Source organism: Manacus candei, unplaced genomic scaffold (genome assembly GCF_025592945.1).
Source record: "Manacus candei isolate 608988 ecotype Guabito, Panama unplaced genomic scaffold, ASM2559294v1 h1tg000075l, whole genome shotgun sequence".
In the NCBI taxonomy this organism is placed as follows: Eukaryota; Metazoa; Chordata; class Aves; order Passeriformes; family Pipridae; genus Manacus; species Manacus candei.
Genome location: NW_026138123.1, coordinates 1156475 through 1184241, shown reverse-complemented (window position 1 = coordinate 1184241; position 27767 = coordinate 1156475). Strand labels below are relative to the sequence as shown.

General features: G+C 36.7%; 1 protein-coding gene across 1 annotated transcript in view; it reads right to left on the bottom strand.

Moving 5' to 3' along the window:
- Positions 1–1552: 1552 nt before the first annotated feature.
- The window catches only part of NALF1 (NALCN channel auxiliary factor 1), a 468005-nt gene continuing 441790 nt past the window's right edge, over positions 1553–27767 (bottom strand). Inside the window, exons 2-3 of the mRNA XM_051809108.1 lie at positions 19487–19658; positions 1553–6906 (exon numbers count right to left, since the gene is read on the bottom strand). Coding sequence (XP_051665068.1) covers positions 6611–6906; positions 19487–19658 — 468 coding nt within the window. The 3' untranslated portion in view covers positions 1553–6610. The remainder of the gene's footprint in view (positions 6907–19486; positions 19659–27767) is intronic.

The following is a 27767-nucleotide window of genomic DNA, read 5'->3' as shown; positions in this document are numbered from 1 at the left end:
GAGCGTCTGTCTCTTGTATGTGTGTAGTAACCAGACCTTGTATATTTTTACTAGACCAATTATTAGTTCATTTATTTCTGTCTACTGGAGCAACACCATAAAAGAAACTAATAAAAATAGTTTTTCCTTCACATTCGATAAGAGTAGACGGCTAATAGAGAGGACTGCTATGCATTTAAAGGAAACTCTTTCACTGCATTTTAGCTGGTATCATGTTACCACTTCATCCTACATCTGCAATTTATGCAAAAAAGCTGGTGGAGGAGCCTCAGTCTAATAAAAAGCCTTTAGAAACACAAATCCTAGGTAGACATAGGAACTTACTGGATGCTTAGAGAATGACCCCAAGATAGAAGGACTAAAATAAGACTATTCCATTCAGTGTATAAAATTGGCTTAGGTGGTACATTCCTCAGTAGATTCTTGGTTTGTATCACTGATTCCTATCATGATCATGCTTCATCCAGCTTAATTCAGAGCTGTATATTCACCACTTATAAGATACATAAAAGTTTGGTGCTGCAATGCTCAGAGTTGTCCTAACTAAAGACACATTCTTTAGTAGTCTGTGAAGATATATCCCTCTGCTGCCTGTTTATCCCTTTAATGGAAAGTACTCTTCTTCTTTCTTCAATTTCCCTCACTGCCAAAGACTTGATGGAAAGATTTGTATGTTTGTGTTAACGATGGCCTAGCTGGCAATCTAGTCTTCACCCAGATGTCCTTCAGTTTCCACTGGAGTAGAACATCACATCTTCTTTTCTGCTTATCCTACCCTGAACAATAAATCCTGGCAAAATCATAGAGGAGGGTAGCTGTGAGCAGTAGTGTCAGAAGGTCTGTAAAGAGATTTCATGAAGAGTCATTGATAAACCTCTTGCCCCTTCTGCTGAGATACTTCTCGGTGTGAGAATAGCAAAAGGGTTTAGACGCATACACAACTGGCAAAATCTTCACTCTTCCTCAGAGGGTTGGTTCCAAAACATGTTAATCCTGTTTCAGCTGTTTAGGATGTCCACTGCACATATCGCATCTAAAGCACACTCGTGTTTCCTCTGATCTGTGTAATGGAGCCTGACTGAGACAGAAGGTGTAAACAGGGCAAACACATGCCCCTCTGAAGAAGAAACTGAGTCACTTCATGTGTGTCCAAGAGACAAACACGGTGTTAGGAGAATGAGAAGCCTAGAGACTGGACTGAAGTGCTGAAGCAGGGTCAGCACTTTGAAAATAGGCTCTCCCCTGGGACCCATGACTGAGACCTCCTGTGCCACTGACACCCGCTGGAACTGCTGGGATGAGGTCTGTGTTGGGATCTTCTGCATAAATCAACAATTTCAAGGAAAAGTTCAGAAGACTAATAATTAAAATCATAGGAGACAGTATGGTGGAAAGAATAACAAAATAAGTCCCTTTCTCCCAAATTGTTTACTTTTTTATAATATCTATTTCTACTGCTGAAATTCTGCTTGGAAATTTACACTCCATAGTAAGTAATATAAATACAGTAATTTTGCCCTATTTATTTTCTCTGGTATTTTTTCCCTACAGTACACTGTATTTTAAGAATTGTAGAGAACATACATTCATGTTTCTCTTTTAAAATAGTACTATTTCTATATAGATATAAACCTACACATGCCCTTTTTTTTTTTTTCATCCCTGTTGTATTTTGAAGAATTATAGCTGGTTTCTCAGATGGGTTTTCTAAGTTGACCAAAACTTTTTTCCCCCCAAATCACTCACAGTAAATCTTTCTTCTTTCTTCTCCCTTCAGGGAAAGATCAAGCTTGTTAATGTGTGAAAAAATGCTGGAAAATACTGGACATCTAGAGGTCTTCAATAAGCGTACTTGCTCAGAGTTGTTGTAGAAGATGTCGACAAATTAAATCCCTCAGTTGAGATGATATGTGCTCCAGTCCTAACTCCCATCCAAAAATCTAGCTTTATCATATTCAGAACTGGACATATTATTTTCCCAAGCTTTTCTAAAATACTACTGTTTCCTGACAGCTGCTAACAGATGACAAACCCTCTTTTTACCCCAGAAAGGCTATTTAATTTCATCTCCACAATGACAAAGTTTCTGGTAGTTAGTCCTCTGTGCTCCTAGTTCGATTTTGAAACCACTCCGCCAAATTAATATGAGTAGACAATAATAAAAAAAACAGAACCATTCAACAATAATATGCTTTTGCCAGTCTCTTATTAAGACTCAGTTAGCTAGGGTTGAACCCAGTGATCCTCTGTTTATGCACTATGTCCATAAGCAATTCCTGAGTAAGGACTGTGGGACAAAAAATGGAGACCTATGTGCTACCATGAATTTTTTGTAGGAGTGTGCCTTTGCCTGTATCAAGGCCCACTGAAGTCAGCATGACTCTGAGCCCAGCTTGAAGCCTGTCTGTGCTGGTCTTATCACTGACAGGATATACAGTGAAAGCTGCAGTAAGGATCAGGCACCTTCACAGATTCCTTATTTAGTTGATTCTTTACATGTATCTTGAAATTTCCTAACACAAATTTTTTTTCACTTTCCTTAAAGCTAGCTCTATTCTGCAAATGAGTTTTGCTTGTGCTTTGGATAGTCACCTAATACAGATTTCACTGTGTAAATTTGTGTGCATGTACATAAGCTGTCTTCAGCTCTCACATAAGCATGTATCTTCTGTGCAGAGGCAATGCTTACCAAAAGGGCATTCATTATCATAACAAATACAGAGAGAGCAAAAGACAATGTCCTTGTCCCTCACTTTTTAATAGAAGAATATAACTACATAAGCTGAGAGCCACAATATGTACTGAATGAAACCTACCATCTCTGCTGTTTGAAATACAGCTCTCATTCTTTCTTCTTTAATCATGTAGAATAGCATTAAACTCTCAAGAAGAAATTTCTTTGTTTGGTTTGTAACTATTGTTCCACAAATTCTTTGGCAGCTGATGACTTGGTTTCATCATTTATAGAGCTAAAACTTCATTCTAGAATTTTGTTGGTTTTTGTCTTTGAATTTTGGTGTGCAGAAGGACAGCCTTCACCTGCTATATTAAAATAAATTAAAAAAAAAAGAAAAAAGATACTGTCTCTTTAATGAAAGAAAAGCATTAATATACTGTATTACTGAATGCAAATGCAAGAAAGAATAACATATAGCTCTGGTTATGTTATATGACATTTGGCTTAGCAGTATTAACATATTGTACAAAATCTGGATTTTCCCTATTGTAGAAAATAAGATGATAAAAGACATGGGAAATATCTTTCTTCCATATGATCATAAAATAAATATTATTTTTTTTTCTTCTCATCAGTCATTTGCAGAAATATTTTAGTATTACTTCTTTGTTAAGCCAGCTCTTTATCATGTATGTATTAGGCATACAGTACAAGGAGAAATGGAACAAGATGGCAGTTATAGCAGTGGCAAGATGCAAATTTATTCTGGAAAAAAGTAATATGTGCACAATATCAAGCATGCTTAAGTTTGTGCCAGGAAAACTATTACGAATGAAGAATGGATGGAATGGAATTTTGCATCATACATGATTACATGTTGCTTAACTTCATAGAAGAGTCTTTGTCTACTCCTGATGTCCCCAGGTGCCACCAAGAGAAGCTGCTTACCACACTGCTAGGGTGAAAATGGCAACAGATACCCCAGCAGTAGTCACCCCTGCAACATGACTCTTTGTTTCAGAAATTAAAGAAGTAGACCTCAAAAAGATGACAGAAAATTCACAGACCATTGAACTGCAGGCACTAACTCCAGGTGGGAAGAGTGGGACAAATTTATTACATGTTGTACTTGAGTAATAATTGAAAGTCTGTAGTTGTTTTCTACTTCATTTTCCCAAGTTTAATTAGGCTACTTTATGCATGTGACGCCATTGTCACTGTTTTTCCTCCTGTCTCTCTCATATTGTATGACACATGACAGAGCGTAACCAAGCAGTGGAGGAGTCGTATTTTTCACTGACACCACTTGAAAACCATTTTATAGAAAAATAAGGGATGAAAGATGAAGAAGAGCATGAGAGAAGAAATAAAATATCTTAAAGATAGATCTCTACATTAACTCACCATGAGGCAAAAGAGAAATAATAACTTTTCTTCATGTGCCAATTCAATCGGGATGAACCAGACTTGCTACTGTATTGGTACAGTGTAAAAATAGATGACAGTGAGTAATGGTGTGAACAAAAAAAACCATGAGGAACATCACAGAAATGTATGTTGGATGGCCTTTGCACAGCAGAGGTAGATAAAGGTTATAACAAACTGTTTACTGACCATGTACACTTACTAGAATTAAGAGGTCAGTTGAACAAGAGCTCACCTAGTAAGAGCTTTCTCAGTAGTGTGACTCATCAGCTGTAGTACAGTACCAGAGCACTGCCCAGTTATTGCTCCATCACTTTTCAGTAACATCTCTGTCCTTTCAAAAGTCTACATTCTACCATTAGTTAAGGCTTTTTCTTTTGCATTTCTACATTTTTCCCCAGTTTTTCATCAGTTCACTACAATTAATACATGTGCCTCTAAAAGAAAAGAAAATAAATAAAAAGCACCATGTTTTATTGAACAAAATATAGCATGTGCAAGAAAGGGAAGGGAAGAATTATAGAAACAAACCAGTGCTGAAGAGTTTTGCATTAGCTGGTGCTTTTTGTTGTTGTCATATTTGCACAGATCATTTTAGGCTCCTCAGTCCGGGTTGTAGCAAAAGACTATCAAAACAAATGCTCTTGCAAAGTATTTGAGCTTTCGCAGCTTAACATGTGCATCTTGAACCGCTTAAGCAGCATGGTTATCTTCTTGTTTTTCTCCAGAATTTAACAGACCATAAAGTGTATACAAAAATGCATTATGCACCAGTGATTAAATGTTCTTACAACATTAATATTTATGAAGGGGTATTTCATAGCTAGAAAGTAGGTAACTATATTTTATTTCCTAAGAGAACATTTTCTATAGGTTTCCTTCATTTCCCAGCTACACAGCAAATATCTCTAAAGTGCACTTCCCAAGTGTAGTTAGAGAATAGGAAGGAATGTAAAGTTTTTAAAAACAGCCCTTATTAACTTTTCCTTCCATTGATTCTACTGTAAACTCTAAAAAGCCTTTTAAGAAAGCAAATTCTCATACACTCAGCAGGTGAAATGTTCCCACAAAAATAAAAGTAAACAAATTAAAAACCACCCCAAAAAAAGAAAAATCAGCAATCGTATTACAATCTTTTCTCTTGACTACTCGTATCCTACTATATCTTTACTGGTTTTATTGCACATTTATGAAAATGGTTGTCCTATATATTAAAAAAAAATAGTTTCTTTATCTGTGCTAACACATTCTTGTGCATCCTTAATAAACTAGAGTAACTTTCAATAACATGTAGATATTAGAAAAACAATGGAATCAAAACCAAAGAGATACTTTGTATTGCAGATGCTCAAAGACTTCTAGTGTAGTTTTGTTGAGACAAAAAAGAGTTGGATTTTGGAAGTTCTTAGCTCCCGTTCCATATGGAAAGCTGCTGGTTATGTGACAGCAGGAGAACTCAAAACATGATTCACAATGAATGTCAATCCTTCACCTCCAATATGAAGGTTTCCCAACTACTCAACTTGCTGAGCATAACTGGTTTTACGTAGCATATCTATTAAAGGCTGCTCCTGTTCAACTGACCAGTGAGAAAGGACTGGACTTCTTCAAACGGGTATTGGAGCAACAGTTTGTTATATATTTCTTTACGTTTTTTAACTGTCCGATCCCACCTTTTAAGGAGAGCACTTGTTTGTTCAGCTAAAAGGAACCACCTTCATGCTCCTTTTGGGTTTGCTCAGTCAACTGTTTTGTGCAACAGTGGCAGAGGCACACTAGAATTGTGTACCCATTCATTGTGATTACACAGACAGAAGCAAATGTGTGTTGTCTGTGACAGGAGATGGGAAAGGGAAAGGAGATGAATGGTTCCCATGGGTAAGAGGACAGTAAGGTTTATTTGGGTTTTTTTTGTGGTTGCCTTTTTTATTTTTTATTTATTTTCTATTTTTTGGTTAAATTTGTTTTGTTCTTTTTGTGGTTTTTTGTTGAGGTTTTTTTTGTGGGTTTTTTGTTGATTTTTTCTTTTTTTTTTCTTTTTTTCCTTTTTTTTTCTTTCCTTTTTTTTTTTTTTTTTGCTATGTCATGGAATCATAGCAGTCATTCCTCTAATAGAAACTGACAGGACATAAAAGACAGAACTATCAGATGAACACACACAATGACTAGAAAGATATTGACAGAGAAAAGACTTAATTTAGCTTTGATAAACCGTCCCAAAAATAAAATCCTGTATTAACAAGTGCAAAAAAACAAACAAAAAAAGAAACTCCAAACATTAAAACACAGTGTATAAAATGGTGTGAGAAATTTAAGTCACCAAACAGCCTTTTAGTCAATAAAAAGCTGTGTTCATGTGTCCTTGTTTGGGTAGTGGCCCATCCTTTTCATTTTATCCAAAAGGTCATTCAAGAAGAGATCTGAGGGTAAAGCACTCAGTCTTTGCTGTTTTTGACTGTAGTCATTTGGGCCTGTTGTGTTTCTGTCATGTAAAATGAATCCTTTCTTTTATTCCTCATTGGTTGAATTATCTTCCAAAGTTGTTATGCCTCCAAAGCCCAGTCCTGTTGAGTTCTGTGCTGCTGAGACTGTAAGTACTGTATGTAAGAGAATTAATACAAGAACACACAGTTTAAGTCTGCTGTTACACAGTCTTGATGCTGATGAAACTGTGAGCGATGTCCTGTGACACATTGTTGAGCCACTTGTTTTTATAGTCCCTTTGGATTGATGATCTGATAATAGTCCCCATCTGACATCACAGCATTCTGGTTCTGCATTGGTTGGATAGTTTTCATAGAGCCCTGTAGGGTAAACATAAAAGAAAAATAAACACTAGGCACAAAGATTGGCTGAAGTGGTAGCTTGAAGGAACAGTTGATGGTTTAGTCTAAACTATTGAATCCTCATCTTTGGGTGAGACTGAGGCCATCAAAAGATCTGCCATTTTGTACAACTAGAGATGTTGAAGGAACATACATCATCTAACAAGAAGCAGCATTAAAAGATAATTCAGAAGGAGTATGATGATGAGCATGGTTTGTAAAGTAACAGCATTAAAAAGTAATTCTTGATATTTGAATGATAAGAGTATTTGAATTCTTCCTTTTAGGGAAGTAACAATGAATGATGAAGTAAGAAAAAATCAATCAGGACATTTCCACAAAATTTGAAAGAACCTTGAAATTCTTCTTTCAGTATATAAGCACATACCAGTAATATCATGATTCATGAAAAGACAGGCATTAAATAACAAATTGACATACTGATGATATTGATAATATTGATTGTTTAACCAATGTAAATCAAACTGTATCACAGGAACAACTTCCAAACAAGAGCTGTTTTGGGTCTACTTTTTTACCCTGGATGTTGTCTTCAACACACCTCAGAGCTGAGAACAGTCTTTTCTTGCCATACAATAATTGGATTTCCTGGTATTTCTGACTATACATTTAGGCCATTTTTGCCTATGGAACTCTACTGAGTTACTCAGTCTGATCTGATTATGACTTTTTGAACACTAAGAGGAATTCTGTCTTATTGCAAATTGTCAATGCTGTCTGCATTACTATATAGGAGATCAACCAGAGTGTTCTGTTTGCTTCTCACATACCTTTTTTCTTACAAATAAAAATAACCTAATTAGGATACTTAACTAATGTTCAAATGCAAGAATGTCTATCATAATGGACAAACAACTTTTCTGCATTTAAACTGATCTTGGACTAAATTGTTCAGTAAATAATATACTCTGTTGTAGAACTAGGTTTTACTAGGAAAAAGATCTATCTGTTCTGAAATATTAGGATAAAAATTTTGAAAGCAGTTTTACTTCGAACAAGAATTCATTTTCTCTAAAGCATTACAGCAACAACATTATTTTCAAAAAGCAATTTAGTTATAACATTCTTAGGTCCAAGCACCAGACTGCTTACATTCTGTAAATAATCGGTAAAGAAAAACAGCACAGCTTAAAATATGATAAAATGGAATTCTTTGGTTCCTACTTCCATAATATTGATCTACAACTAAACAAAAAGCTAGTTAGGTATGCTGAGCATGTTAAGATGCAAATTAAACCTAGACTAGCACATTTTTACATAGCTGACACAACAGTCTCCTATGCTATATATGAATCCAAGTGAAGTTGCGTTTAGTTTTGTATTCAACAAAATTTTTAAAGATACAGGAGCGAGAGGAACTTGTTTCATGTTCTGTAAATTCAGAGTCTACTCTATGGAAAACCTGACCATTTTTGCACCTTTGAAGTCAGAATCTTAATGCATCATTCCAGTGCTTGAAAATTATTTATTCTCTCTCAGATCATAGCTGAAAGTACTGCATGTTTTTTAAGAAATTCAGCTGCATTTTGGAACTTGTGGACAGCTGTTTATTGCAAGAATAATAAAGCAGTCTTATTGCTAACATCATATCTTCTGAGATGTATCTTTTGGCATTTGTGTGCATAAGTCTGTTTTTAAACATTGCAACATACAGGCAGTGCCTCCCAAAGCAGGGAATTATACAATTTGTTCTGTGACTGCAGTAGCTCAAATGATTAGTAGTAATTGAAGAAACATAGAGAATGGTTAATGCTTTGATCTCACTGAGACTTGTTTGCTATTCAAACTATATTTTCTGCCTTTCTTGTTACAGGAAAATCCTGACTTTCTTTGAAATCAAAGCTGTGTATGCAAGTTGGCAATCAAAATGTATTTAAATAGTTCATATGCACTTACTGAATTAAAAATAAATTGACAGCAACTCCACATTCAAAGCTGAATTGAATTTGTTCCTTAATGCAAAATTCCATTTCCTCTTTATTTCAATTCAGTAATTGAATTTGTTTTGAATTTGTAGTTACATATTTAATAAACAATTAACTACAGAACTACTATTCATGTGACTGTAGAACATTTGGATAAATTCGGTTAGACCTTTTGCAGTGAAATAATAGTTCACAACACACGTTCTTCACCACATAACTGTTTGTAGCCACAAATATAAGTTTTTGCCCCTTGGTTCTAATCAAGCAGTTTATTCAGTCAGAGGGTTACAAACCTGTGATTTACCAGAAACCCAGGGAAGCTGTCTACACCAGTCATGGAAAACAAAGGAGAAAAAAACTTAGTTTGTTCTTTTATCAAAATATTCATAGAATGGCTTGGGTTGAAAGGGACCTTAAATCATCTAATTCCAAACCCCTGTTGTGGGCATAGACACTTTACACTTGACCAGATTACTCAAAGCCCCATTAAACCTGGCCTTGAACACTTTCAGGGATGAGGAATCTGCAGCTTCTCTGGTCAACCTGTTCCAGTATCTCACCATGCTCACAGTAAAGAATTTTTTCCTAATATCTAATCTAAACCTACTCTCAGTTTGAAACCATTTCCCCTTGTCCTATCATCACATGCTTTTGTAAAAAGTCTCTCTCCATCTTCCCTGCATGTTCCTACCTGAACCTGAGTGTGTTAGCCCATGGAACTTTGTTTTCCTTGGGCTTCCCCCACCCTCAATAGATCAAGACTGCAAATGTTGCTTCGACCAATGGACATCTAAATTGCAGCAATCAAGTCTCATCATCAGATCCAAGAGTGGTGACTCTGAACCCTTCTCTCCTTTTTTTTCTTTCTCTTTCTTCTCCTTTGGACGTTGTTTTAAAATTTGCCAAGTTCCTTATTCTATCTTAATGTTCTAAAGTTTGCAAGTTAAAGTCTGTTGGTGAACTCCCTGAGAATTTTGTTCTTTCTCCTGTGCACCACCCAGTCTAAACCTTCATCTAAACTTTCATCTAAACCTACTAAGTGAACTGGGGCGTAACACTGGCCAAGCTGCTTTTGATGCAGTCCAGGGCACAACTGTCTTTCTGGGCTGCAAGTGCACACTGTTGGCTCATGCCCAGCCTCTCATCCACCAGCACCCCCAAGTCCTTCTTGGCAGAGTTGCTCTCAATCTGTTCATCCCGCAGCCTGTATTCATCCAGGGGTTGCCCTGACCTAGGTGCAAGACCCTGTACTTGGTTTTGTTTAATCCACATGAAATTCCCATGAGCCCACTTCTTGAGTTTGTCCAAGTTTCTTTGGATAGCATCTCGTCCTTCAGATGTGTCAACCACACTGCTCAACTTGGCGTCATCTGCAAATTTGCTAAAGGAAACACTTAATCCCTTTATCTATGTCATTAATGGAGATATTTAGTAACACTGTTGCAGAAGGCCACTAAGCTGGTTAGGCAGGACTTGCCCTTGGTGAAACTACATTGGTTGTCTCAAATCAGCTCCTTGTTCTCCATGTGCCTTAGCATAGCTTCTAGAAGGATCTCATGATGGGTTGGTAGTTCCCAGCATCCTGATTTTAAAGATGGGTTAATTGTCCCCCTTTTTCCAGCCACCTGGGACTTGGCCAGACTGCCATGACTTCTCAAATATCATGGAGTGGATTGGCAACTACATTAGCAAATTCCCTCAGGACTGTGGGATGCATCTCATTGGGTACCACACACTTATGTACATTCAGGTTCCTTGGGTGGTCATGAACCTGATCTTTACTTACAGTGGGAGGGACTTTGCTCCCCTAGTCCCCATCCTGCAGCCCATCCACTTGAGAGGTGTGGGAAGAGAGGTTGCCATTGAAGACTGAGGCAAAAAGTTGTTGAGTACCTCAGCCTTCTCCTCATCTGTTGTTACCAGTTTTCCAGCACTGATTATCATGGAGGTACACCTTCTTTGGCCTTCCTTTTCTGGTCAACATACCTGTAGAAGCCCTTCTTGTTATTCTTTGCATCTCTTGCCAAGTTCAGTTCCAGCTTTGACTTGGCCTTCCTCACCCCATACTTAGACTACCCAATTTCATGCTCTTCCAAGGTTACCTGTCCTTGTTTCCATTGCTTTTGCTTCTTTTGCCTTAGTTGGACTTTTATTTTGTTTGAGTATTATATATAGGGATACAAAGTCTGGGATAAGAAATAAAAAGGATATCTGTATCCACCAAACCACCAAGGTTTCCCTATTCCTCTTCTGTCTTCATAGTTCAATTTGTAGACATCATTACTTTGTATTACTTGGATATTTGATAATTACATTTCTGAGACTGACTTACCAGCTGTTACCGGCTCAAAATGGACTTTGCTTTTCACTTTTTACTTACAATTCTCAGTTCTATGTCTTCATTTCCCAGCTCTTCCCAGCACTCAGCTATATTTCATCAGCAGAAATCTTACACCATATGGAGGTTCTTGGACCTTTAGTATAATTGAGGATCTAGAATTTGCCAGGAGACTTTGGTTTCAAACCATTCTCTGGACAGATATACTATGACTTACAAAGATCATATAAAAGCTAACTCTTTGTTTTGTTACAGGATAGGTTTTTTTCCACATACAGTTAACTTTTTGATGATCAGCACAGAATTTATATCTGTAGGGACTGTGTGTTACTAATGCTGGGGCAGGAATTAAGGCTACTCATTTGACTGAGATTATGTTAATAGAGACATGAAGAGAGAAATCCTGTGTGTCCCAGTCAGCTGAATCATACTGAAAGAAAAAGGAGCAACATAACAAATATAGTATTCACTTTGTGCAGAAACAGCTTTGGGGGAAAAGCAGCAAACCGCAAGTAAGTTCTTACACAAGAATTGAAATCACAAAGACTGCCTATGCATGCATGGTCTGCTGATCAGCTAGATCACCAGCTAACTCAGAGAATGATGTGGTTTCTGCCTGAGTTCTTGCAGGAACCAGCCTGCAAAAGTGGTGGTTGAATTTCCACATCTCTCAGCACTGTCAGGATGTGTCACACATGTAGCTGGATTTGTATCTGAAGCAGTTGGTCTGACTTGGCCCACTTCTTGGTTTCTTTGCTACAGAAAGAGTTATGGAGACAGTATTCTGCATCATGGGAAACTGGTCTGGTTGATGTAGATATTGTCATTGCTAAATAAGAATTTTGTGAAGCCACAGAAATAAAACAGATTTTACGATACGTAATGTTTTTTCCCCATTTTCTTTCTGTGGAACTCTAAACTGTGTTCATTTTTAACATAGATATCTGATTATTTTTGAGAAGTGTATGAAGCTTTCTGTGCTTGAAGAAAAGCATGAACTAGAAGAAACCTGATAAGTGGATGTAGTATACCAGAATTTTTGAATACTTCATTTTATTGTGAAGCCCAAAGTAAATGAAGTCTGCCAAGAGTGATCCATCCAGCAGGGACAACATTGTATCAGCTAATGCCAGAACTCTCCATGACATTTCTATTTCTGAGGAATTATTTCTGAGATTTCAATATTAACATTTTCCAACTAGAGGAAAATGAGTCCTCTAGTCAAGAGGAAGAGAACACAGTAGATATATGACTAGATTTCACTGCTTGCTTACTTCTGATGTGGAAGCCAGCACTCTGCAATCTTACCCAGATAGTCTTCTCTATTTCTAAATTGCTGTGTCTATGGCACATTATGATGCTTAGAAATATACTTTATACCTTTCATATTATAAAAAGTAATAAAATGAAATGTAAAAGAACATTGGAGATAAATAAATTACTCTTTAGTTAAATAAATTATTCTTAAACTGGTGAATAAAACTTCAACTCTTTTGAAAAGATTATTTTCTACTATAGACTGCATTCCAATTATTGGAGGAGATCTGGGTTGCTGTGTTGTCGTGTTTTAAGGTTTTTTTATCACTATATGCTGGTTACTACTTCAGATGGTTACTTCTTGAACTTTTTCCTGTGTATTTGTCTCCACATTCAAGAAAAATTTGTTGTGTTTCTTCACCATGCATGTATTTTTTCCCTAATATATGCATAGGCCAATTTCCTCCTGCTGCGATGTTACCCCTGTAAAACTGACTGAGCTGCTGTAAGTCAGAAAAATAAGTAAATAGCTGACTCTAAAAGCTATACAATGAAGTTTTTTATCTCTGTTTTTTTGAGATACAGAGTAACATGCTTCTAGAAAGCATTTGGCTTTTCCCACTCTCTCTGTAGTTTTGCTTCTATATGTACAATCCTTAATCAAAAGGATTTAGTATTGTGATATGATAGGAAAGGGTCATATCTAAGTACTGTGTCACCCTATAAAGTTCAGAATATCAATAGGTTAATTGCCTGGGTCATTTTTACAGGAGAACAATTGCAGCTGATAAACCTATTATTATATGGGACTTCATTTATGTGAAAGCTCCAATATTCAAGACTAGAAGAACACTAGATTCAAAAAGATGAGCTATTTAGTTACAGACTTTGCTGCAACTAATGTCAAATTTTCCTTGTAAGCAGATCCATAGCTTGTAATAATTTAAACCATGCTTGTCAAACATAAAGGGATTATTCCTGCTACCTGTGTTAGAGGTGCAGACAGGAGGCAAATGATACATTATTTTGAGGTATTTTTGGAGGAACAATTTGGATCAAATACATGGGATTTTTTGAGTTTTCCAAGAACAACATAAAGCAGATTGAATTCAGAGATTTTTCTCTACTTGAGTTGTTCTACAAAGGAAAGACAGACTGTGATGCATTCTATATATCATATTTTCTCAAGGGAATTGCTTTTCAAATTGCACTGAAATCAGGGCATCTGTTTTGAAACAGACACACTATAGCCAAACCTGCTGGTAAAACCCAGACACACATCTGCCCCTTCAGAAGAAGCTGTAGTTTAAAGAATTTCTCCTAATATCTGTGCTGAGTTTTGTTAGTCACCAAACTCCTTCTACAGATTGATGAGAATTCTCAGTAATTATTCTCACTATGTCCTTAGAAACATTAGTATGTAGCATGACTGACAGTTTCATTTCCAGTGAAATTTTATTCTAAAGGAGAAGGAGTTTCTGAGGAAATGTTACTCTGCATCGATCACGTAAGTATTTGTTACTGCTATTTGACAAACACTGATTCTCAGACTGTGTTCCAAGCAGCTGAGAGGTTGGTCAGAACACATGAAATTAGGGATCTAAACTAATGTGAACTGAAAGATACCAGTGATTTAAAACACATGAATCACCTGTTCACTCACATTTTCTCTCCCTTTACTTTCTCCTTCTAATTGAAAAGTATCAGATGTCTGTTCAGCACAGGAGAGCAGACAAATTTGATTCTCTTCCTGATGTCAGAAGACACATTCTGACAACAGAAATTTAATCACAGAATATTCTGAGTTGGAAAGGATGCACAAGGATCATCAAGTCTGTCTCTAAAGTGTATAGCCCATACAGGGAATAAACACACAACCTTGGTGTTAATAGCACCATGCTCTAACTGACTGAGCTAATCTCAGTGTTACACTGCTCTTAGGAAAAATCAGTGGATGACATGCTGGTTTTGGAAGAAGTTAATGCAACATAACTTTGCCTTGTTGCTGCTCAGTACATTGTCTTCCTTTCCTTCAAAGAGGAACTTTCCTTCTCCATTGAATTCCATGACATCTATTGTACAGGTAAAAAGTATGAGCAAGTCATTTGGATTTCCTGCCTGATACTTGATACTGGGTAATGGCCCTGCTATGCCACAGGGCACAAAGACACCATAAGTCATGGTCAGTACAAAGAAAGCCATTAGAAACACAATTAGTCCTAAATCTGCACTCTAGGGTGGTCCAGACTTGGCACACAGACAGCAGCCATAATAGGCTATGTCTGTATTAACAAGTAATTTTAGTAAGAGAAGAAGGTCTGTTCAGTGAAAGAGCTGGTACTTAGTATTTATCCTGTGTCAACCCTAAATGTCTCTGAAGGGATTTTACCTCACTCTAGCTCTAATCTAATTCTGTAGACCAAATGTGCATTGTTGGTTGGGGCATGCTAGTGTTGATGCTGTAGCCCATCTCCTTATTTAGTTTAATCCAAAGGAGCTCAGTTCAAATCCTCCAAGACCTTTCTCCAGTGTAAGTCAAACAACAAGAAGTATAAACAAGGGATTTGCTTCAAATGTATACTCCTGAACTGGACTGCTAACGCAGATGCAACTGGACCCTCAGTATTGGTGGCATATCCTGGCTGCTTGGAGAAGGGCCATGTGTGCAGATAAGAAGTAATGTTCTCTCCTCTCTCTTTGGGCATCTCTGCTGCTCATTTGGTTACTATATTTTCTCATGTTTTCTGGGTCGAGCAAACTGCAGGCCTGAAGGGATAGTTTTGGCTGTAGAGGGGAGTGAAAGGGTGGCTTTGGTCGGTATTGAAGAATACATCTGGTGCAGGTAGTTCAGTTTGCAAGGTGCAGTTTGGGATGCAAACTGAGATCTGGGTGGGAACTCAGAGAGAAAAGAGGCTGTGAACTGCCAGCCCTTTGGTCAACAAAAGGCACAAACTGGTGGTGCCAGCCTGGGTGGACGCTGAGAGACACAGTAGGAATGGAAGACTCATGAGGAAGAGCCAGACTTGTGCATGGGTAGACTGTGAGGGTATAAAAGCCCAGGGGTTCCTTTGCTGGGGGTCCTCCTCAGAGGCTGTTTCTGTGTTACTGCACTTTATGGAGCTAGAGATCTGAGACTCTACAATGGGAAGCCTGGGGTCAAATCAGTAAGGAAGCCTGGTCTGACTGCATGTGAGTGGGGTGTGTGGGGAGTCAAGCAAAACACCCATCAGCTCACTGGAGCTGAGAAGGGGCTTCGAACACAGCAGTTAAAGTCTCTGGCCTTGGGAGTTTGACTGTCAGAGAGTCTTGTGAATGGTCAGACTGGAAAGTTTCCTTAACAGTGGGCACCTGATGTCCAGCCAGAGTCAGCCCACCACAGTCTTTCAACTCTTTTTGCACTGAAAGACCATGTGTTAAAGAAATCTGCCACATCTTCCATTCAAGCTGGGAAAAAAAAATAAAGGAAGAGATGACTACATCTACGACCGAAAACAATCCCACTGGTATGCACATTGTTTTCTTAGAAGTTACAATCAAAAACCCTGACCTGGAACTTTGCATGGGGCTAATTCATTGTAATCTACCATATGTGTTTTTGTGTTTCTGTGTGTGTGTGTGTGTGTGTATGTGCGCCTAAACTCTATTGTTATTTCCGTTAAATAACATTCTGGTTTGCATGGGCAATTCTAGACAGCTGAGATGTAGAAAGAGACATCTTTCAGTTTCATCTAAACCACTGTAAACTTTAATCATATGGATATGAACGCCAAAGGTCTAAACTGAAAGCAATCACTCAATTCTAATGAATATGAAAACCATCAGGTTCCAGAATAGTGCTTGATGGAAGGATCAATTTCTTTCCTTCCTTTTCCTGGAAGCAAGGGTGCAAGAGTGGAACACAAAATTCTTTCTAGTGAATTGCATATTTCCATAATCAGAACCACACTGTGATTCTGTTTGTTTTCATTAATCTCCCAAATATTTTCTTTTGCACTGCAGTTATTCCACACCCTCACGTGCATTTCTCCAAAAGACAAGTTCTAGTGATATGTAACTAGTGCAGCACACTTTCTTCCTTTCCCACTATCTGTTTTCATTGGAGATAATCAACTAAGACATTTTCAGGCTATAATACTTGCCACTTATTATATGAGTTCTTCAGGAATTTCCAAGTGTTCAATATTAATCCATATTATAAACTAAATTTTTTTCTTTTTAATTTAATGGTGACAAAGATAACAATGACTACAAAATTTCTTGTGGGAAAATAGGCAGTCCTATGATGTTTTGTCATCAAAAAGGAAAGATAAAACCTTTGTTATTATTTCTTTTTACAACCTCCAATACTTTTTTTTTTTTTCAGACTACAAATTCACAGAAATCCTACCCTGAAAGAAAAAAAAAAAATATATGGGTTCCTCGTCCACCAGTGCTGCCATACGCTCACCTCCAGCGGGTCTCTGTGCTCTGGCTCACTGCTGCAGCAGGACAGGCATGGCAAGGGGAGGTGGCAGCTCGGTGCAGCCAGGGCACCTCCCAGCATTGCTGCTGATGCCAGCCTCTATCTAACTGCAACTGGAAAATGGCATGTAATATTTATATGTATGTCCCACCCTCTGTGCTGTAGTCAATATCAAATAAAACCAGATATCCTTCGAATACCTTTTCCTGTTACTTGACACCTAAATATTAGATAGAAATACTTTTTGACCTTACTCTTTTGGGTTTTGCTAATGAAAAGCCAGATCAGTAACTAAAAATACCAGAATATGTCTGCCAGACAGGAGCTCACAGAAAGTGCAGCAGGAGAATAGGTCCCCCAAGACATAGGTGACCTGCTTCCAGCTGCTTTTTGGCAGAAGGATTTCAAGTTATCTGTCAAGCCACAAGCTATGCTGAGGTAGATTATTTTATCTGCTGTTGAACTCACTGTACTTTGCATGAAATAAATCTGTTTTCACTAAGCTGCAGAGAAGTGTAATTCCTTAGTCCCACAGCAGATAATAGTTTCATTTATCATTGTTTAGTGGCAAGAAGTACTCTTACAGTGAGCTGCTGCTTAGTAAGAGGGTGAAAATGGGCCTGTGTTCCAGACAAAGTTTGAACTGCAGCCTTGTACCTGTCCTCAGCATCTTCTCTTGTTCCCAACTGCCTAGGGTCAGCATACTAACTCCCACAGGTCTGCGAGTACAAGCTCCGCTCTGCTGCTGCTGAGTCTGAATTTGAGAGGACAAAAAGCTCAACCAAATATTAGTTAGTGGACTGCTAAGCTGAGCTTCAGGTCATCCTGGTTTTAAATGTCTGCAAAAAGCCCCTGGTGACTGACAGCAAATACAGCAAATAGAGAGCAGCCAGCACTGTGAACGAGTCCTCTCATCAGGTGCAGGTGCCTACTTCGGCTGATTTAAATACCTCTCAGCCCTACTGACTACAGCAGATCTTTAGTGACTCTAGTGAGAGCTTAGCAACAGAGTTTATGTGCAGATACCCATGTTACTGCTACTACCTGCAATAAAGTGAGTTTAATCCCCTCCCAAAATTGTTTTTTCATTTCAGACTCAGAGATGTCAGTAATCTTTTCAAAATCATATATTTTTTGTGTTTTAGGAAGGAATTTGGATTTTGAGTTATAGTAGGAAAATGGATATGTATTTCCTAAGAGATTTTCTGAAATATATGCCAAGATGATTTTGTTGATTCTTTGATTTTTTGCTATTGTGTATGTGTGTAAGTGGGTACACATGTATATACATGAAAACACACACACCTATATATTGTATACTTGTGGTAAATAACATATAAATAAGTCCCTTACTTCAGCTTTTACTATACTATCTTAAACTGGAAAATAATACTAATTTGTTTACTGCCTACGCATATTGGAAGGCTATTAATATTTATGAAATGCATTAAAGTGCTAAGCACCATTGCCTTATTGATGACTCGAAATTGTAACTGAGCTCACATTTTATTATATTGTCTTTTGCATATGGATGGATATTATTCAACTGTGTGCAAAAGGCTTAAGGTTCAAAAAGAAATACAGTAAATACCGTAAATACCTTGCTACCAGAATCACCCTAAATCCAAATACAGAGTATAAGATGAAGTGAGTTGCCACAATCATTATAGTTGCATTTGAGATGGTATATAGCCTCTATGGGGTTTTATAACTGGCTCTGTTTTTAAGTAGCTTACCTTTGCAACTCATTTAGTATCAAGATTTCCAGTGCAGCCCTAATTTAGAGGTGAAGGCTGTCTAACTTCCGATGTTTGGACCAGAGATGTCAAATGATCTAAGTGTTGAAATGCCTTTTTACTTATTTAGTAGGAATAAGTTGCCTGAATATCTTCAAGGTTCTCAGATGATACTCCAGGCACCAGAAATCTGAAGATAACATTGATATAAGCTGCAATTTTGTTTAGATGACTCCCAACCAGTCCTGAAAAAAGTTTTTGTGATATCTGAGATATATATTAGCAATACCTTTTAAAACTGAAATACAGAGGAGACAAAAAAGATCAGTTCTTCACAGTTGAAAAATTGATTCTTAAATTTCTTCACTAGTGAAAGATCTTTCCTTAGACATGCATGTTCTGAGAGTTGCTGCAGTTTTGAACGACATGCTTCAGATTCTCCATTTATCTGACATAAGAATGCAGGTGTACAAAGGTAAATATACTAGAAACTGCACCTGCCTTTCTCTGTCTTCTGAATATTGCAAGACATGCAGCCTCTTTACTCTGAGTACTGCATGACATGGAGTAACAGAAATCCTCCACCAAATTATTAAGTGTAAAAAGTAACCAGAGCAAATTTTTTCTAGCAATTTTGTTTTGTAAGCCTGGTGATGGGTAAGGTGTAGCGTAAATGTGCATTTCTAAAGCTGGGCTCAAATCCTAGCATCTCTGACAAATCTTTCTAGTGAGGAACACCTTCGGGCTCTCGTAGTTATAGCTAAGTCCATCAAATTTAGACTTATGAAAACAAGTGAAATTAGTTTTTTTTATACTGTACCTGTACAGATGAAACTTGATAGTCCTCCGTAGATGACATCATCGTTGTCTGGTAATATAAAGGGACACCTCGTTTGAACCTCCAAACAGTATTGCTTGCAAGGAATTCTGTTGTTGCAGTGAAACTGTGTGACTTCAAAATACTGGGAACACAGCCAGGCTTTGTAGACAATCTGGAAAAAAGAGAAGAATGAGAAGTATAGATGGATAACAATAGCACTGTCATTATTAGAAGAACATACTGTACTGCACACCTACATTAATGCTGCTTCTGAAAGAAAATTTTGAGAGAATATCACCTGGCTAAAATAAACTCTTAACTTTTGACTGTCCTCCCATTTCAGAAATAAAAACTCCAGCCAAGTCGTTTAAAAGCAACAGTTAGTCAGGACTAGGCTTTTGCTATTATATTATCTTAGTTCATAAACAGGTATCTCTTAGACGTGACTTTTTATTGAACATATGCATGCATGGAACACAGCCCTGTCCCTGCACCTTATCATAAACAAACTGAGATAATAACATCCTTTGAAGCCAGTCAAAGACAAATTTCTGAAAGTGCACGCAAGAAAGAGTTGAAAACTGGGCTCAGGCCATCTTTGTTCTTTCTGTCATCGGGTTAAGCTGCCAGGTTGCAATAGATGGTGCTGCTTCCCTTCGAATAAAACCTTATCCAGTCTACAGCACTAGTTTCCTGAACATTAGGATTCTTGAACACTAAGAGCTGTAGATCAGGGGATGAATCTGCCAGAGTGAGAATCAATGTCTACATTTGGGAGCTAAAAGGAACACTTTAAAGATGTTCTCATCTGATGCTGTGTAGCCATGGCTGCAGGATCTTTGATTATTTCAATTATTATAATAATTTAAACAGAAAAGTAAAATAAACATGCTGATTTTAATTTTTAATGCCTTTTGTCTTCTGAGCAACAATGTTTGTCATTAGAATTGCATTAAACTTTTGGGCACAGAAAAGTTTCCTGAGAAGATAGATTGGAAACCAGGCTACAAAGGTGATAAAAACCCTATGTGACAGAGTACAGAGAGGTTTGCTTGTTCCCATTTTATTTTCCACTTATCTGTTTTGAAGTACATTATTTGCTGTCCAGATACTTGCTATCTAGGTTGTTACATAACAAAAATTTCCTTTTTGTATTCATTCAGAATATCTGAAAATCTTAGTAACTACCTTTCCTTTATCACAGGCTGAAAAGCAATATAGTCAGCTGATCATTTCTCTTCTCTCTAGACCTGTTTCTAATAAAGAAGGAAATGTAGATTAAATTTTGAAGCAGTGAAAATTAAAAAACCCTGACACCTGAAATGAGTAATCTAGATGAGAGTTTGATTTGAATTCAGTATGTTTCATCTCATTGGTTATAATTTGATGAGTGTGAATAATACCAGCTTAAATTATAAAATTAATTCCAATGTAGTAGTCCCAGAATCACAAAATCTTTATTTTAGATTGTTTGCGATAGTGGCAGGTATGAGTAAGGCTGTGAGGTGATAAAGGGAAGCCTTTGTCAGCAATCTATGGTTTGTGATTATCTCTTTATAGCAGCTTTTGCCTACTGCATTCTGTAGAACACGATTTTTTTTCATTAAAAATTCAATTTTAATTGCTTGCAAAGTTTTCTTATCCACAGATTAATGACAAGGAAGACTAGGCGATGTGTGTACTTTTTGTTCTCATATAAACTTCTAGAGAGAAAGTGTTTTTCCTGTTGTTGACTATATCACCCACCACATTTTTGATGCTTTAGTTGCTATATTGACACTTGCAACAATAAATGAAATAAAGCAATTGTTTTTCTATTTTTAATTAGTCAGTGAGCATAGCCTGCTTGTTGGAAACAGGAACACTGGATCTGATAGATACATATTCACAGATGTTCTTTCTTGATCACTAACAGTGTAGACAATCCTCTTGTTCTCCTCATGAAATAGATCTAATAGTAGTATGTTGGGTTATGAATCATATTTGAAATTGTACATCAGTTTTTAGGGAGTGTATTGAACAGTGCACCATACACAGTAACAAGAAAATGAGCAAACCCATGTGTCTACTTAAGCAAGATAAGAAATAAATTTTTATTCAAGAGCAGAAGTAAATAATGCAGTTGTGGGCTTCTGTGAAGATTTTTATGTCTCTAAGCTCAGTTCGTACATATCATCTTCCTACTCTGATTCACAAGTTCTAAGCTTTGGCTCAAAATTACATCTGAATTCTTATCCATATTTTTAAAGAATGCATGTGCATGAGTGTACCTGCTCTTGATATCTGTTTCTTAGATAAATGCCTCTCACTTTGTTTTATTTTTCTCGCAGTTGATTTCAAACTTCTCTGTAGTATATATGGATATTTTTAATATTCCCATATTGCTCCGTTTTGGCCAGGAAGGCTATATGGAGCACCAGAGAAGGCTCACCCATGGTCCCTAGCTGTCAGTGCACCGCCGGCACAGCTGTGGCCTGTGCTAATTCCTACCTTTCCAGACAGTGCCCAGCCATTGTCTGCGGAAGGGTGTATGCCAACGACCACACCAGTGAGCAGATTTTCCTTTTTTTGGAGAAAAAGGAAAAAAATGTAGGTGTTTGCATATGAGCTGTGCTGGGCTAGGTGGTAGACCAGAGTAGTCCCTCTCTGCTCATATTTGTACAGACGATTTAAATTACTACTTTCCCAACAAACACCACAAATAACCTCTCCTATCCTTCCTGATCTTTCTAGGCACCAAAGGTTTTACACAGACATCTTAGTTTCATGCTACCCAAGAGGGTATACAATAGTAGGTGGATTTATCTCATATTTGTACATATCACTCTGCCCAAGCACTTTTACATGAGTCCCACGGCTGACCCAACTGAGTAAGAAGATCCAGAGCAGTTTAAACTCTTTCCTCTGTTTTAATGGTAGAGAAAGGTGACTTTTTAGCTTAAGTATTAGAAATTCATGATTTGTAACTGAAATGTATTGAAATGTATTGAAATTTTCTTAATAGTAAAACAGATATTAGGGCCTTTGGTCGGCCAGTATTCCTTCTTATACCTAGGAAAATATAGGTTTAGATTGGGTGGCAATTCTTCTAGCAAATCCAAAATGCTGATTTCCAGAGTCTAAAAACATGTGTTACATAACAAGGCCTGAAACTATCAGTGAAAATATACATTGGCCTGGAGTGTGGTATTCACTTTACAAACTATGTTTTGATATGAGAGTCCTTTTCCTTCTTAAAGTACATCAATAGCTAAACCCAATGACTTGTAATTACAATAAATATTCCTTTTTAAAATATTTTATATAGAACACTTCAAAGTACTAGTTAAATTCTATTAATATTTTCCTATGTAATTTTCAGCATGTCAATGCAAAAGATGGAATGTGGATGTGAGGAGACCATGTGTTAAATAGCCAGAAGCAGGAAAAATTCTCTAGCTCATTTAGTAAAATCGTCTAGAACAAAATTCTTACTCTTTCAAAGCATGCACCTTCTCAAGATTCATGTCAGTAAAACAAATGTATTGGATTACATTTCAGGAAAAGGAAAGAGGGGCTGCGGTAGCAGTAGACATCTCTCTCACTGTATTATATCCTCATTTAAAGGAAGCAAAGCTAAAACTAACTTCCAACATAAACTAAACTAAACTGAGTTATAAGATTGGAAAGATATATGCATTATAGAGAAAATATAAGAATAAACAATTATCAACAGTTTTTTGAAAAAACAAGAGGAAATCTAGTGATTTAAAAGAAAATAAAAATTCAAAACTTTAGAAGACAAAACAGTCATTTTTATTAACAGACTTTTTACTCATGTAAGTCAGGCTGCCAAAACCAAACAAAAACACAAAGAAGATTTGAGATTTTATGATCTTTTTTGTATGTTGCATACCTATAATATAGAAAACAAATAGAATGATCTTATGTTTTGAGTGGCTTGGGAGATGATTGAAACCTTTGAAAAATCATAGTTGCTAAGAGAAAGCTGGTAGACCAATCTCAAAGAACAGAAAAAACTCCCATATTTTTCTGTTAGTTTTACTATTACTCTTTTTTTAACATGGGACAGAACTAAGATAAACTGGATTATTGATGCATCATGGCAACAACATACATAGAATAAATACTTGAATACATCTAAATATCTCATCTCTTTGCCATGATGGCAAGATAGTATCACATAAGAATAAAATCATCTTTCATGTACAGAAGCATAGCTACAAAATCTGAAAAGGATTTAGTGGCAATTTTACTCACCTAAATAAATTAAATCTACCTTACCTTGTCCCTTTATGAAAAAAAAAGTTAAAATTACACTTTTGAAAAACTGCATCAATCAATGCTGGCTTTATATGCCTGTATTCATCATCATGAATGCCTACCCAGATCGATCATAATCAAAATCTTCTTGGTAATTGTGAAATATTAATAATATTTTAAAACATATTAATTGGACAGATTAATTTATTATTTCTACTGTACTGTCATTCATTTTATTTCTACTGTACAAGTTTCAAGCCCATATCTGGAAGTAGAAAAAATATTTTATTACTTCAGTGACCTGTAACCCAACACAAAAAACTAGTTTCATCAATTCAAGGAACAAAAGTTTCACAAACAAACCAGACACTAAACTGCATTTGCTTGTCAAGCATTACATATTATAAATGGGTTGAGAGTTACCACAAAGAAAGTGAGGGGTTTGTAGAGAATTTGGAGAATTTTGAGAAACTAAAAGGCCATATCATGTGCTTTTTCTCTCAGGACATTATGAAGAACACTTATTTTTGTCTCTTTGAGGGGACTAGCAGTCCAGGTTTTGCCTCTTTTTAGGATATTCTGTGTCTCATATCACACATGAGGTTAGACCCTGTCTGAAGTATTCTTTCTGGCCTTGAAAGGCAACCAGACAGAGTTACTAGTTAATATGATTACAATAACTAGAGAGAGGCCAAGAGCTGCTGCCCCCAGTGTGTACAGTATGTCCAGGTAGAACACTGCATTGACTGACCACGACCGTGGTCATTACACTAGCAGAATTATAACTCTGTGCAACTGTACAAAACTAATTTTAACTAGATGATCACTAAGGTCCCTTCCAACCCAGACCATTTTATGATTTTATGTACTAAGACTGCAAAAACAGTTGGAAGAAAAGTTGTATTTACAATCCATATAGATCCACAGTCTCCCTCCCTCCCCCTCTCATTCTCACTCACTCATACAGGCACAATACATGTGATTCTGGATAACCTGATTTCTGTCAAAACAGACTAAGTCACACTGCATGAGAGGTATCAGTAGAGCATAATGAAAAAACTCAATCAGTTTAATTCTCTGTGGATGCCAATTCTTCATAGTTTTCAAGAGATTAATTCAGCTTTCCTCTGCCCCTTCCCCTGTTGTTCCTGACTGACATTGTCATCACAGTTCTTAATGAACATTGTGAAATTTCCAGGAAGTACTTCAACCATTTTCCATGAAAATTACTTTTTTTTCCTCACTGAAGGAAAATTTCATGTTACTGACTGGGCTGCCAAAATAATTATACAAAAAGGAACATAGAAATCATCAAAAAGCTCTTATGGTGTGTAGATGTGGAGGATGGTGGGAGGGAAAGAAAGTAGGAAGTAAAAAGTCACAACAGAAACTTTCTCAAAATGGCAAATTTTCTGAATCAAAATAGATTTTAAATGCTTTGCACTGATGCTACGCAACCATATTCATGGTTGAAAATGATGTCTTCAAACAGAGAACAACTTCATAATTTCATCTGCCAGTTGGAAAGGAAGAGGCCCCTCATGAACTTGAGAGGCTTTCTGACCACTGACACTTTCAACGACACCAGGAAATTGTACCTTATTGGAATAAAGGAATTAAGAGTATTGCCTTGAGACAGTGTGATATGATTCCAGCTTAACTTCTCCCAAAGTCTGTGAGTATTTAGAGATAAATTCTGCACTCACCATGTATACTGAGGAGTACCTCAGGCTGTGACTAACTAATTAATTGATTTTTCCAAGAATATTCATGGAATAACCTATTATGTAAGCTGAGGTTTTTCAGCAGAACTCGATGGAAAAACAGCATTCATTTGAAAATAAATAGTGATGTGCCTTTCAAGTTTTGCTGTGTTTTACCCTAGTGGTCCCATGTTTACTCAATGACAACAGCAGTGAATAAGATGTGTATAGAGAGTGAAATCTGTTCCCTGTGAGCCTCAGTTTAGTGTGTGATTTTCTGTAACCAAAAGTAACCCTAAATATTCTAGTATACAAGATTTGCATTATTTGTTCATTAAAAGTTAGACTATATGCTTAAATGCCATGGGGTTTTATTTGGTCCGTTGGTTGATTGGTTTTGTGTTTGTTTGGTTTTGTATTTGTTTTTAATTTTTGTTGTTTGTTGTTGTTGTTTAGAATCTAGGTGAATTGTTGCCTCTGTGGTATTCTGTGACATTACCACAACCAATAACGTTGTGTCTTGTAGGGTTCCCATTTCAACCTTCCTATGAAATATTTTAAAGTAGCCTAACTTTGCTTCATGTTAGTTTTTTTACTATTTCACAATCTTAAAGAGTAGAAATTAAAACCAGTAGTAATTCTTCATGAACTGAGATGTTGTAAACAAGAGTTTTGGAGAAGAGCTACTGATAAAGCTGGAAAATCTTCTAAGCCCTTGCTTACACAAATAAAGATACTCATTAATTCAGAACTCTGCCCGAACACTGACCAGGCAAAAGATGAATACATGAAACACTATATAGGAAATAAGGGCATGAGCTCTGAATGTAATTATGTGTTTTATGCAGCAATGAGGAGCCTCGAGTACTCTTATTTCTTCCTATGATAAAAATTTTGTTGTAAAAGTCACTTTAAATGTTATGAATGCTATACAGCAGCAAAATAATGCTATGTCTGTGAAGTACAGTCTCTAAAAAAAAATTATATTCAGATCACAAAGTATTATGTATTGGTTTGAGTGAGAGTACATCTTCTTTAAGAAACATTTGGATCAATCTTAGTTTCTGCTTTGTGCATCAGGACCTGAGATATCATTTTGTACAAGTAGAGATGTCTGATAGATTGCTTACAAGTGTACTTTATATAGACTACACAACCAAAATATAGATGGCTAACTGGTACAAGATCTGATTAAGTCTGACAAGGGTAGTGTTAGAAATGTGAACTCCCCCAGGAACTTTGTCAGTTTTGAGCACTGGGGCAGTCTGATTTCAGGAAGACTGCTGTTTGTAAGTATACTGAGGAATAAAAATCAGCTTTTACAGAGAGCCTTCTGCTCACGAGAGTTGTGGGATTGCTGTTGGCATTTCTCTTTTGCTGGCCTTTGTTCCCAGTACCATTCTAAGACTTTGGGCAGCCTCACGATAGGGCTGACTAAGCACACATATAGTGCGGTAACAGTGACCAGATAGGAGGGAACAATATCCTGCATGAGGTATCTTTGCCAATGAATATCAGTGGTACCATCAGTGATTAAATGTTCTTCATTACATGCAGTAGAAATCATATAACAAGTGGGTTGCTGAAAATAAGATATTTCATAGAAACAGTCTTAAAATAGAGATTTTTTTTTTATAGATAAAAAAAATCTTTTCCACTTTGTTTCAGCACTACCAAAATGAAACAATTCTGACTGGGGAATTATTTTTCAGTAAGGTTCAAATATTTCTTTCCAAAAAAGCTATTATCATTCTGTTTATACAGCCAAATATTGCTCATAAAGTATTCATTTAAATACACATCACACTATTGAGTTTTATTACATTAGTATTGACTCATAGCTGTTCTGTTTTTGGAGAAGTTGTTTTGTACATGCATTCGCACCGACACCTACACCCACCATTTTTTTGTCCGGGGAACTTAAATTTTACTTTTGTTTTTGCCTTTTTCTTTTTAAATCTGATCCAGAATGAACACAAATTACCAATCTGAGCTTCCTGTAAAACAGACATTATATTTTCCAGTTATTTCACTCTATGCACATTTTTAAAATTCCTTGGTTATAAGACTGTACCAGGAAATGAGAGTGTCTGTTTCATATTATAGAAATTTATGCCTGAAATTTACGGTAATTTTGGGAACTAATATGTCTGTTTTGTGGTTATTTCAACCTCTGATTTTGTTTCTATTTTATTATAATGAATACTTTCTGTCTCTTCATGGATGGAATATCATAAGATAAATATTTTACTAATTATCCAGAAGATCTTAATGCCACCAGACGCAAACTACTGTATTAAGAGACAAAAGCTACT